This window comes from Odocoileus virginianus, unplaced genomic scaffold, assembly GCF_023699985.2.
Source record: "Odocoileus virginianus isolate 20LAN1187 ecotype Illinois unplaced genomic scaffold, Ovbor_1.2 Unplaced_Contig_12, whole genome shotgun sequence".
NCBI classification, from domain to species: domain Eukaryota; kingdom Metazoa; phylum Chordata; class Mammalia; order Artiodactyla; family Cervidae; genus Odocoileus; species Odocoileus virginianus.
The window spans coordinates 1,897,523-1,911,611 of record NW_027224329.1 but is presented as its reverse complement, the minus strand read 5'-3'; the positions used below and the strand labels follow the sequence as shown (position 1 = coordinate 1,911,611).

At 45.2% G+C, this 14,089-nt stretch overlaps 1 protein-coding gene across 1 annotated transcript in view; it reads right to left on the bottom strand.

Moving 5' to 3' along the window:
- Positions 1–13,793, bottom strand: part of GRIA3 (glutamate ionotropic receptor AMPA type subunit 3) — a 292,117-nt gene extending 278,324 nt beyond the window's left edge. Inside the window, 2 exon segments of the mRNA XM_070464057.1 lie at positions 12,169–12,327; positions 13,504–13,793. Coding sequence (XP_070320158.1) covers positions 12,169–12,327; positions 13,504–13,612 — 268 coding nt within the window. The 5' untranslated portion in view covers positions 13,613–13,793.
- Positions 13,794–14,089: the final 296 nt, after the last annotated feature.

Genomic DNA, 14,089 nt, shown 5'->3' with positions numbered 1-14,089 from the left:
GGATTTTAAACTAATGATTATGTTGATGATAATAATATCCAATATGTGCCAAGCACCATTCTAAGTACTTTATGTGGATTTCTGAATTATCTCATTTAAAACTCTCAGTAACCCTATGAAGTGAGGATTATTGTTATCCCCACTTTATTATTGTGAAGTCAGGCACAATCAAGGTAAGTAACTTGGCCCAAGGTTTCACAGTTAGCAAGTGGAAGAGTTAGGATGCAAGCAAAGATAGGCACAACTGGCTGGAAACACTGTCCACTGGTTTCAAGGATTCAGTAGTTTCATCATAGTCTTATGAAGACAGAGAATAGATGAATATGAAGAGAAATTTCTAGATGTAGTAGAAGAATCTGAGGGGCTTCATTTTGGATAATCTTTCCTCAGTAATCAATGAGGTGAGACTGTTACTAGAAATGGAGGTGGTAGGAATTGGACAAGAATGTAAAACATGGCAGCCTCCTCAGTGATCATCCAGAAGAAACTTCCCATTTTACAAATGATAAAAACTAGAACCAGAGAAGGAAGTGGCTTTTCCAAGGTCATCCAGGCAGTAGGTGGCAGAGATGAGACTGGAACCCAGATCTCCTAATCTTTGCTGCATTGCTCAGCCCACTGTTTGCCACAACCCCCTACAGCTATAACTGCTTCCCAAGGCCCTAAGAAACATGATATCTCAAATGTTATATTTTCTGTAATTTATTTTATAAGACTTCAACATAAATTGTGTAGTATACATGTGGGTTATTTAGTCTGAATCTACAACCTTGGGGTGGTCAGTTACCCTTATTGGGAATTACAGAGTACAGGAGTGTTTATCTAGCATTTAATAATTCTAATCAAGAAGTGGTTTCACAAGCACTTCATATATCTTTATCTTTAATGAACACCAGAGGTTTTGTTAACTAGCATTACATTTCTCATTAGTGAAATCAGTAGTGTTTAACACACGTGGGTTGGCTAGAAATATGGTAGAGATGTTCCCAAAGTAGGAGAAAGAGGATGTAAGCATCTAACAAGCTCTACAGTGTTATCCCTTGGAATAGTACCCTAGGCTTAATTTTATAAATAGTCGTGTGGGCGGCCACCAATGAGGATTCTTGTTAGCTTCATCCTGCCACTAGGGTATTGCTTTGTCTGCCTCAAGTGAACCTTTGTGTGAAGTGTTGACGGTGCACCTAGAAGGAAAGGGTGTTGGACTTGACTGAGCCAACAGGACAGAACAGGCTGTCTAATCATTTTTGTGCCTGCTTGACATTATTTTAATGAAAAAAAGAATTTTAGATGAGGTTTACTTTTGTACCTGCTAGTGAAGTTATGGGGAAAAGACCTATAGCCCTCACTCTAACAATGACTGGCTACTGGTATCCAATGAAATATACCTAAGGATTGTGAATGACTAGTTGGCTTTAGGTCAGTTTACAACTCCAAGCAACTAATTTTGGACTCCAGTCTAAAGTTGGTGAGCCTCTGTCTTGGGGTGTATGGGGAGCTCCTACCCTAGGTGAATGTTGATAGAGCCTTACTTGACCCAGCAGCCTCCCATTTGTAGAATTTGCATGTACCAGAGTCTAAGCTGTCTCCCCTATAGCACTGCCTGGAAGTATCTCTTTTGGCCTGCTGAGCACTTGTTAATGACTGTGCCAGCGTTCTGACCTTGCTGCAGGCCTCAGCATTGCCTGGGAGAAGATTAGTCAGAGTTGAGCTGGCACTCAACCATGAAAAGCTGCTACTGGATATACAGTGTATGAATGTAGGGCCAAAAAGACAAAGGAGGGGAAGTTCTGCCATATTGAGGTAGCTTTATGGAACTCAATGAAGACAACGTCAAGAGGATTTTTACTAAGAGATTTTTCTCTCTTTTTCCCCCATTCATTATGACTATCAGTTAATAGAGCTTCCCTCAGTCAGTAACTCAGTTGGTAGAGGGAGGTGGATAGTGTAGTGCAGAGGTCCCGAAACTCGTGCCTTCCACCTCTTCCCACCCCAAGTCCTGTCACAGATGCTTTGTTTGTCTCATATTGGATTTGAATGTATTCCAGAAGTGACATGAGCTCTCCAGATGGCCACAGGCCCCACCCACCCCTCTATACCAAGCCCAAGTTCCACGTTTATGTGATCCACCTGGCCCGTCATCATCTGTGATTTCAGCCCCAGTTGACACTGAGTCTCACCTGTAGAGACAGGAAGATCTCAGGTAGAAGCCTGACTCCACTAATTAGCCAACTGTGTGACCTTGAGCTTCCCAGGTGGCGCAGTGGTTAAAAAAAAGTGCCAGCCAATGCAGGAGACTCAAGAGATGCAGGTTTGATCCCTGGGTTGGAAAGATTCCCTGGAGGAGGAAATGGCAATCCACTCCAGTATTCCTGCCAGGATAATCCCATGGACAGAGGAGTCTGGCGGGCTACAGTTCGTGGGGTTGCAAGGAGTTGGACACAATGAGCAACTAGGCATGCACATGCCCTTGAGCTAGTTGCATACATATATAACCACCTCTGAGTCCTCTTTTATAAAATGGGGATGAGAGTAGCTCCTTTCTAGCAACGCTATGATGATTCCATGAGATAAGACATGTACCATGCTTAGTGCAATGTTTTCCATGTAGCATGGGTTCAATGAATGGGAGTTATTACTATTATTTCAACCCTAGTGTTAAGTTTCTTGATAGCAAGGATGGCACAATGAATGCTATATAAAGTGGTTGCAGTGCATCATTTTAACAAATGGGTTGGCATTGCCATGCCACCTAGTTTACAGCATGGCTAAAGACAAATCATGAGCCAAGAAGGAAAGAGGCACTGTCAAGGCAGATCATTTTCTTGTCCTTGCTTACCATCTCAAAGAACATTTTTGCTTGATTTGTTTACCTCAGACACTGTGACTTGAGGTGAGTTTCTCAGCTCTTTCAAGTCTTGATTTTCCAATCTGAGAGCCCAACTCACTAATGCTTGCATGGGCCAACAGCACCTCACTTACAAAAGTAACATATGTAGGAAGTGCCTGGTCAATGCCTGGAGATTAGGGCATGCTCAACAAGTATTCAGTGTGAATCCACATCTCTCTGTTCGCACTACCAGGGCTAATGAAACCAGTGATTCCCAAATCTTGTGTGCATTAGAATTACCCATAGAGTTTGTTAAAAAGCCTATCTTTATATTTTGTGATTCAATATGTCTGAAGTGTGACCTGGGAATTCATATGTTTAATAAGCATCTCTGGTGATTCTGCTGCAAGTGGGCCAATTCAAGAAATACTGTTTTAAACTAGCCAACAAGTAGTCTTGGAAACAGCAGTAAGATAATGTTTGAGAATATATAACAGGTTCTGGCTAACTGTGGATGTTAGTGGCCTTTGTACCTTAAATTTACCAAAGTGTTCATCCACACAGAAATCCACACCCACATCCACACAATGATTCCTCTGTGGACTGGGTGCTGATCTCTTCAGGTCTCATCCACTACTGATAGCCAATCCCTTTCTGGGTAGCAGCAAGGATGAGGGCCCTGACTGCAATGTGTACTTGGCAAGAAAATCAGTCAATCATAGATGACTGAAAGGGGACTATTTTTGATTGCAACATTTTTTAAACGTTAAAAAAAAATCCTCACCAGCCCTCATCACAAACTGATTGTACTTCTGAAAATATCTCACAGTAATTACAGGGATCCCAGAGATTGAGGTCCTCTATTGCAAGAAACAACCATGCACGGAAGAAGCAGCAGACCACTACCACCAGAAAGGTGTGATTTGAAGGGTCAAAAACAATTCAAATTTTAGTTAATAAAGGACCAGATTGTGATCTATGGAGAAGGTCACATGTTGCAAGCTAGGTGGAGTGTATTTGAGTAACTCTTGCTCATCTCTCAGAGTCTCCCACTGCCCCCTGAATGCCCACCATGCACTGGGCACCCCACTCTCTCGGGCAGGTCCCTTGTTCTGGGGTCACTTACCTGTCTTGGAAAACCTCCCCTGAGGATCCTGCAAGGTAACAGGTAGTAATCTGATCAAAGAATTACTGTCAAAATAGTAATGGCTGATAAGGATTTAACGCATTCCCTACCAGAGATGGCATGCTTGCATTTAACACAGGCTTTCAATGCAGTAACAGAAATAAGTGAATTGCTGGGATTTCAGACTAATGGCAGACTATTCAGGGGCAATACTGGGGGATGATAGGGTGCTATTTGATAGTCCTCAAATGACACTGGATAAGCTTTTAATGACTTCCCCGGAGCACTCGTCAGCTCACATGTGTTAGAAAGTGACACCACTTCCCCACCTTCCCCTCTAGCTCACAAAGAGTGCCTGGCACCAGCCTTGAGAATGGAGTCAATTTTTCAGGTTCTTAGGGAAGCAGACAGAACTTGGGTTGTGTTGTACTTCATATTTCTAACGCTGTTGAATGAAAGTCAGACAGCTGAGGAGCAGATGCTACGTGCCCGCTTCTGGCATGCCGTGACCCCAAGAAGCAAAGTGGAGAGGCATTTGGGGCTGCATGCCAACCTTTGCTCTCTTGGGCAGGTTGTTTCTAAAAGGGACACTTTGGGGTGTGGCAAGAAGCCAAGATACTGTCAGCCTGGCTCATGAGCTACCTCCCCCCTCAGCATGCCTTCCAGTCTCCATTCCAAAGCCCTATGAAAAGCAACTCTTTAGATGCTCTCATCAGACACCTTCAGACATGGCTGAAATGAACATAGGGTGGTTAAGAGTATGATAGGGACATCCGTGAGTCAGAATGAGCCAAATGTGTCTCTTATAAAGTTTTCTTTGAAAGTCATGTGGGTAAGAGCTTGTCTGGCGAAGCCTTTTTCTTTGGTGATCCCAGTCTCCCTGCAAAATGTGGTTTGAGTACCAGCAGTATTGGCATCACCTGGGAACTTGCTAGAAATGCAGATTCTTGGACACTGAAGATCTATTGAATCAGAATCTTCATTTTAACAAAATCCCAGGTGTCTGCTATGCACATGAGAGGTGAGAAGTGCTGTTCTAGATTGAACTGTGCCCCATAGAGTTAAGGGTCATGGCCAGCTGTGTCTCCTTCCCCATGTCCCTTCTAAATAAGTACAGATGGTCACATTGATGACAAGTGCTAAAGAAGTAAATGGCAGTTAACAACTGAGGAAAAGGGAAGTCCAGACAGAGGGCAGTAAACAGAGTAAAGTATTTACATATGAACCTTCACGCTGTGAAATTTCAAAGGTGTAAACGTATGTTTGCATGGCCAGTCACGTAAGTTAGTTCATGTGTCTGGTGTGCATTGTCACATGTATGTACACTCCACAAACGGTTGTGCTTTTGTGTACTTTATAGTACTGTATAGAGTGCAGTAGTACAGTATCCTATTTCAAGCCCAGGATGTCTGGAAGCAAGTGTAAAAGCAGCAGTGATGTAGTTGCTACTGCTGCACTTTTCAAGATACTCTACTGTAGGTTTAAAAATGTTTTCTTTATTTTTTGTTTGTTTTTTACATATTCTTTGTGTGAAAAGTATTATAAACCTATTACACTACAGTACTGAATTGTGTGAGTGGGGTACCGAGGCTAACTTTGTTGGACTTATGAACAAACTGGACTTACAAATATATTCTCAGAACAGAGCTCATTCCTATGTAGGGGACTTACTGCACTTCTCTGACTATTGCTCAACCAGAAATCCAGAACAGAGTATTCTGCTTCTTTCCACTGTGTGTGTGTTGGGGGGAACCAGAGTGTGCACTTGAGAAAAAGGAGGGGAGAAATGGAGGGAGTGGGGAGGAGACACTGCTCACCTAGGCTTCCAAGTCCCTCCAGAGCTAGATGCTACCTCATAATCACTACATTCTGCAGGCCACCCCAGGGAAAGAGAGCTTTCAGTCTGAGACCAGCTTCCTCAGCACCTTTCTCCCCTCCTATGGCCTCCCTTCCCTGCCAGTGCATCCCCTGCCAGGGCCCACATAGGCACCTTCAGAGTCTGCAGCAGCCTCTTTTTGGGTAGTACATCTAAAAAGTTGACATTTTCTAAGAACTACTTTACTGAGGCATGATTAAGATACAAAAAGTTGCACATACGGTCTTCTTTAGGAAGAAACTGTGTCCCAATGAGCTTTTGCTGCTTCCCAAATGACCACAAAGGCATTTAAGTTCAACATGGTGAAGCTGCACCTCCACTATGCCTTGGGTGAACTTACACCAAACCTACCACATGCAGGGAGCTATGTTTTATATATAATTTTTTATTGGAATTTAGTTTTATAATGCTGTATTAGTTTCTGTTGTATAGCAAAGTGAATCAGTTATACACATACACATATCCCCATTTTTGGATTCGACTTTGGCCTATAGAGGTCTTCCCTGACCAGGGCCAGCTGATCCCTGGGTTGGATAGAGTGAACAGCTGCTCTGCATCTCATGTCCAGAAACACTCCTGTTTGAGTAGCTTTCCTTGGAATTGAGGCATTCAGGTTCCCACTGTCTCTGGTTTTAGTGCAAACGCTCCCCAGTTAGGTAATATTAACCCTGTATCAGCCACTCTCAGCTCGATTCTGAAATTAGATAAAAAGCTGTCACCCTCAAAGTAGGAGTATGGACCAAGGACGGAGATCTTCTGGCTGGAGAAGGAGCATGTGGACTGGAAAAGTCTAGAGCAGGAAACAATCCCTGGTATGGTGGTTCAGATTTCTGAATCAGGGGCCAGTGGGACACCAGTGAAAGGGCCTTGGCTGGGCAGGTGGAGCATGAGGAGAAAATACTGGCAAGAGAAGAGGAAGAAGTGAGAAGAGGACAAATTCCGTCCATGTAGAACTTCTGCCAAGTACCGACCCCTTTCAGGGGCTGCTGCCCTGGCTCAAGGCTCACCCCACAGACAGGCTGAGGCTATTTGTCAGCTGTCAGACATTTCCCAAGCCAGGAGGGACTTTTGTGTCTGCACAACTCCCATACTCCTGCGGAAAAGTGCCCTGAGTCCCCACCTAGGGTTTTAATTGCACCCTCCTGTGGACATGTCATCTAATTAGACCCAAAGCATCAAAGTCAAAGCACCAAAGGAACAAAGTCAAAACACCAAAGGAACAAAGTCAAAACTTGACTTTTTTTTAATGGCCCAGGTAAAGTATGCAAATAATTTTCCTGACCTTCAGAGAAGATGGAAAGTTTTTTGAAAGGTCTTTCAAATATATCTGTGGTCTCAATCTAAGAAGTTCAAAGTGGAATCATCAGAATTGGCATATGTATCCCCCCCTCCCTGTGAAGGTATGAATTCTACCTTCTTAAATTCTGGCCCTCTCTAAAAATGCATGCTGTCTTTTAATCCTTTAGCCAATTATATAAAAATAACAAATCTCTTATCCACAAAGGAAGATTAATAATGGTGCCTCAGAAGCTTCATTTATTTTTCCATCCATTAAACTGAAACCAGCCAATCACCGCTGACTACCCATAATAATGAAATTTTAAAAAATACCAGGAGTTAGAAAAATACAATAACAATCTCAGCCAGCCCCCACTATTCTCATGGAGTCTTGGTGAGTAGTGAGAGAAAGGCAGAATAAAGGAAACAGACCTCTGATAGAGGCAGAAGTGGCGGATGTGAGAAACTAGTTTCATTTTAAGGAAAAAAAGTTAAAATTGCTGACAGGAAGAAAAACCTTGGCTCTTTTCGCAGTGGCCATAGATGGAGAACAAAGAAGTTTTGTTTCTTCCTTGCCCTCAGACCCTTCCTGTCACCCCCTCTCCACTTAGTAGATCAACCGGAAGTTGCCTTCTAGGGGCGGTCATACACTTTGCTGGATGCTCATCTTTACAGCCTGCGGATTGCCATCTATTTTTATGGCTCAAATGAACAGCATCACCTTCCTCCCTCCTTACCACGTAAAAAATAGATTAAAGAAAAAAGAAAAAAACATAATAAAGCTTGTGAGGTGACTGAAATCTTTGACCAGCGACCTCTTCGTGCTCCAGTGAGCTTATGGAAGACCAGTCAGCAGACAGAGGGAGAGCTGTTAAGGTGCAAAGATGGGGGAGTTGGGGGTGGGAGGTGGAGCTGAAGCTACTGACACTGTTGTGTGCCAAGATCTGTTTAAAGGCAGGTGCCAGGATATGATGGGTCTTCACCCTGCTTCCAAAGATGATGTGTAAAGTGCAAACCAAACAAGACCCACCCAAGAGCAGAGAATAGGATCAGGAGAGACATTTCTTTCCCAAATGGACTTAAATAGTTAAATGGAACCTGGCAATTAGAATAATGAGATAATTAGATTGTGACTCTGTGGGCAAGAGAGGAAAACCTGTCTCAGCTAAGGACACTTGGTAGTAAAATGCACTCAGTTAAAAAGGAGCATGCTCTCAGTTAGCAAGTATATTTCAAATGGCTCGAAAAAAATTAATGGAATACAAATTTGCAGCTGATGAGGTACATTTCACCAGCCAAAGGGATTTTGCCTGGGGCTCCATTAGAGCCTGCACTCCTAAGTCCCACTCTCAGTCCCACCAACACTACTGCACCTCCATCAACAGATTTTTCTTTAAGCCAAGTGCGTTAAGAGCACAATTCTGTGGTGAATAACCTTTAAGGTTACATTTGCCTTTTCCTTGCCTCTTGCAAACAGTGCGTAATCCACGAGCACATTTGTTGGCTGTAAAGGTGTACAACAGCAATTTTTGCAATGACAGTGCGGAGAAGGAATATGAGATCTGTGTGCTAATGAGCTGACACTGCAGAGGCTGGGGCGATGTAGTGTGGAGTACACTACAAGTGCACAGCAGCAAGACACAGGAGGAGACTTCAAGGGAATCGGAGGCATTTCCTGAGGAAGCAGGGCAAGCAAGCCACCCCAAGGGGACCCGGCGATCCCTGGGTGCTGCCACATTCCCCCAAAGCCTTATGATGATCAGATCTGGTTTTTAAAGAACAGACGTGTGTACAGTGTAAAGCATGTGTGTACATCTCTTTTCATGAATACTGACTATGTGTGTAGGAGTACCTGTGTGTGCCTGAAGGCATGTGTCCTGGAATCATACTATTCACACCATCCTTATTTCTGGGGCTACCTGGCCAAATTGAAAAGGAAGGCAGCAAACTCAGTTAATCCCTGTGAAATAAGAACATGTGCTCCAAATCAGAGGAGCCTCTTCGATAAACTTCAATTCACCTCTGAGCTGAGAACCCAAATGAACCACCTTTCAAAGCCAGCGATGCTTTTATTGGCCTCTTAAGACGTGAAATGAAGTTGGAGTCTGTCTTAAGCAAACCTCTTGGAAGTTGTGCAAAAAAAAAAAAAAAATGGTTGCTGGTGAAGAAGAGTCTTTAAATAACTGAAGCCTGGGATTCGTTGCAAGGAAACTCTCTGAATACATTGGAGGAGGGGATGCAGAGGGAGAGAAGGGACACATACAGGAGGCATTACCACTTGTTTATTTTTGGCATATTTGTTTACCTGCATAACACCTGTGTCCTCAAAAGTGTGTGCCTGCCCCAAGATTGAGGGCGCAGGAAAGATCATGGAAAGAAATGAATTCTAGTGTTAGGGGAAGCTGAAACAAGGAATTCTGAATAGGAAGAGGGGAAAATGTCTTTAATTTTTGCCATTCTATTCCATATTGAATCAGATAGGAGAGGTGGGTGGCCAGATTTGGACTCATCTGGGGTTTTTCTCAAATTCTCCCTAGATCTCCACAGAGGGGCAGGCCAGAAGATCCAGGGGTTTTTTGTTTCTGCGCCATAGTGCAATCAATTGTAAGAACAGAACCAGGATCACCTGCCAGTCTCTAGTGCCGAATTAGTATTGTGTGCCGACATCTGTGTCATGTGATCTTCACTTCCAAGAGAGAAAGACCAGGGCAAGAAATGAGACCCACCTATAGGACTTCCCTGGCCCTGTGAAATGACTGTGTTCTGCATTCAGAGACTATCTGTCGGAGACAGCTTTGAGATCTGGCCCCTATTCAGTGATTGTGACATTCAAAGAGGACTCTTTTGGGGACCAGAGAAAATGAGTGTTCCTCCTCTGTCTTCTGAGCTGTAAAGTCTGAGTGTGCAACAGGCAGCTGGGTACACATCACTGGTTTCTGGAAATGTCTCCTGTGTGAGTCAGTGTGTGCATATGTGTGGACCTGGCATAACTAAGGGCAAGGTCACCTTTCTGTTTTGTCTTTCCCGTTGCCCAGTGAGTCACACCCTTTATCCCACACTTTCAAGCCCCCAGCCATAACCTAGTTTTGTAAGCTTATAAGCTAAAGTGCTGTGGACTTAGGGTAGGGGCTTCTGATCAATTTCTTTTCCTTTCATGGTTGTTCCTTTATTGCCCTGAGAGATAAGGCATTAAGGCAACTCAACACCCAATATGGATGACTTCCTGCCTGTTCTCAAACCTGAGCTTTTCACATATCAAGGATTATTTCCTGAATGCTCCTTGAGTAGGGTTCTGATGGCCCTGGGCTGGCGAGTGCCAATCTGATTTGCCCATAAAAAACAAGACCAAAACCCTTGGAAATCAGTCATTCCTGAAAAGTCAGTTAGCACTCTTTCTCTCTGTCCTCATCAGTGGAAAGGCACTAAAGTGAGTTGAAATAAATGTTATTCATTATTAATAGTAATAAATCCAGGTAGTTTCATGTATTTGGTTTTGAATCTGTTCTAATTGATACTTAGGAAGTTGCATTTGAAATGCAGCCTCTAGACAAGATCACAGTGCTGCAGGATTAAGAGTCAGATGTGTGTTGTAAGTGTGCTATAGAAGACAGGCTGGGATTACCAAAATAAGATGCAAAGTATAGACAGACATTTTGTAACTTTCACACTTAGCTGGAATTAATAAGCTCCTATTTTTGTCAATGTCAGAAAGCCAAAGAATGTCAAATACAGAGTATCTCGGAACATGTTCTTATAAGGATCTATACCTTCAGAGAAAATTCTCTTAAAGCTGATAACTGTCACCATTTCTTGCAAAATACTTCACCTCCATCCCCTTGACCTAAGTCTTCAAGTCCAAGGAACCCATGGCCTTGGAGACCCTGTCAACAGCTTTTGGAAATCATATATCCTTCGAGGCAGAAGCATTTGAAGAATGTCATATACAAAGTTTTACCCAAGCAAATATAAATATCATTTCTCCCCTGAAAGAAAATCAAAAGTCAAAAATTCCCAAATACACCAGCCATAACAGCAAAACATATTTATGCCATCATCACCTTCATTGGTGTGAAAACTTTTCATGAAATAAGCTTAGATGAAGAATGATCAGTCTTTCTCATAAAACATTCCAGAAAAACCTGTGTCCAACAGGCTATTAGTCATCTGGGTTCCCGTGGCTTTACTTCATAAAATGTCCCCTTTCCATAGGGCACAACTAGCTGTTTCAGAAGCTGCTTTGGGGCTGATGAAATTGCTCCCTTTTGATATCCAGTTCCTGCTGCAACCTCCCCCCCTTCCACCTTTTGCTCTAAGTTAAGAACTGTGTTGTCCTTAACCATGGGGGCAGGGAGCAAACACCACTAGGGGAGACAGAACAGAGGCAGCTTTTTCCAGAGAGTCCTCTGAGCACTTTCTCCCTTCCCATCAGTTTGCCAGGCGTTCATTACTCTAATCAGTTTGCAGTCTTATCAGTTCCTATCAGAGCTCTCTCGGTAAGAAAGGTGATATTCTAGGACAGAAAGAAACCAGGGAACCCAGCCTGATCTGTCCCTCAAGGTCACTTGTCTGCAGAATTTCTCATATTTGGCTCCTACATAGCGATTGTCAAATTCAGCTCATTCTTACAGCCAGGTGCTAGCTTTAACAGTCAAGTAATGTACATCCTGAATTGATTCAATCAAGAGGCTTCTTTCTTTAATCCCATCCAAAGAAATTTCCATGAACAACTATGCTATTTTTTCCTTTTTTTTCCCCCAGCCAAAGGAAAAGAAAGGGGAGGGGGTGGCGGGGGAGGGAGCGCCAGTTTAGCAGGGAGGAAAATGAAAGTTTTGCATCGAACATTATTCACGACAGAGTTTTGTGTACAGCCTTAAGTCCCTCCCTCGGCAGGATCCTCTGGCGTTCATTTCTGTCGCGTGAAACCTGAATTGACTCGTGCCCCTTGAATGTCGACTGGGGCAATCAGCCCCCCTCCAGCACGGACAGCAGACCCCAAGTCCCATAAGCGAAATGCAAATGAGGTCCCCAGGTCCCACAAGGAGGAAAAGCAGATCTACTTACAAGCATTAGTCACAGAAAAACTATTGGAAGAATCCAAGTGATCTACGTGGTAATTCAAATGGAAGGGCTTCTCGGTGGTGTTCTGGTTGGTGTTGTATAACTGCACAGCAAAGCGGAAAGCACTGTGCTCCTGCACCGTATTTCTCATGAAAAGTCCACCTAGAAGCAAAGGGAACTGAGATTTGGCTTGTGTCCTCTGACCCCCGAGGAGCGGTTAGAAATTGGGGAGCACTACAGATGGACGATACCCTCTCAGTTGTACCCGGGTGCACGACGACGATTTTGATTTTCAACCTGTGTGTCTTTGATGACTCTTAAGAACTCGAATTTTGGCCAAGAGAAACCTAGTTTTCCTTCCGAGAGTCAGAGGAGAGGCTGGGGAAAAGGGGGGCATGGGGAAAGAGGGCCGAGGAGCCTGCTTTGGGGGTCGGACGATGGAATCAAGAGTGGGACTTGGTTCTTTCTCAGGCGGTAGCTTCCTGTCCCCTCTTCCCTCATACCTCCCATCTCCACAAGCTGGTTCATCCTTTACTGGCGCAAAGGGAAAGGTTGGAGAGAAAAACAATTTCATTTCCCCCTGCTACTCTATCCTGTTCCCCACAGCCCCTTCCACCCCGTGACAATACAGGGGCTGGGTTCTGTAATTGGCAACAATTCGAACTTCTTGACTAGTAAATACAGGCAGAAGCCGAGAAGAACTCCCTCCCAGCGCCCGGCAGCCGGACTCCAGACAGACACAGCGGCAATTCATGAATTCGTGGGCTGCGTGACTTCGCCGCTCGCTGGCTCAGCTCCTAGTCTCACCCCTGCCTCTACCCCATCCGCCACCGACCTCGGTGGCTGCCCGGGGCTGGGGGATGCAGAGTGGGTTTCCACCTCCCCCAGCACTAGCGGGTCTCTCGGGACCCGGAGACGCGGGACGGGGCGCCCCGGACCGGGTTACGCGCCCTGGCGCAGCCAGACAGGCGGCATCACCCTGGGACAACTTGCAGCGGCGGCACGCACGCCATGGCAAAGTCCGGGGCAGCGAGCCGAAAAGCCGCGACTCTGCGCCGGGTTGCAGCCTCCCAGCCTCTTGCAGGCGTCCCCGGCTCCGCTCAGCTCGGAAAACCCGGCAGCCTACCCCCACCCCCAGCCCCAGGAGACCACCTCTCCGGTTCCCGATGCTCCCCAGACCAGCCAGCTCTCTGGGGTTCAGACCCGTGAGATTCCTGCCCGATCCCCATCCCCAGTCCCTTCCCAGGCCATGCAGGACAGGGACCCGGTAGCCGTGCCAGGGCAGCGGGCTCGGGTGCCGGAGAGCCCGGGCCGACCGGCAGACTGGCTCGCGCTTACCTATGCTGATGGTGTTGGGGAATCCTCCGTGAGAATGACCCAAAAGCCCCAGGACTAAAAAGAAGACCGCCCGGAGCACGCTTTGCCCCATTTTCTTCTGCCTGGCCATGCTACGCCTAGAACGAAGCTGACAAGAGCATGGGCGCAACTCGGGAGTCGTCAAAATAATAATAGAAAAAGAAAAAGAATTCGCCGGCTCTTTCACCCCCTCCCCTCAACTTGCTCTCGCTCACTCTTGCTTTCCACCCCACACTAGTCCTCCTCCTCCACCACCTCCTCTCTTCTCTCTCTCTCTCACGCTCCCCCTCTCGCTCCCAGGCTCTCTCACACCCCCTCCCCGCCCCCCACCTCACTTCTGTCTTCACACCAATCTGGAAGGCGGGTTCATTGGCTGCAAGCTGGGTTCGCCAAAGCGATCTCCCTCCCTATCACTAAGACAGACAGAGAGAGAGAGAGAAGAAAAACACAAAACAAAAATGAAAAAGGCAAAACACCAGAAAACAAACCAACAAATCTCCCAAAGAAACAAAAGAGAGAAAGAGAGAGAGAGAAATTAAAAGAAAATCTGAGACTTTTCTCCCCCAGA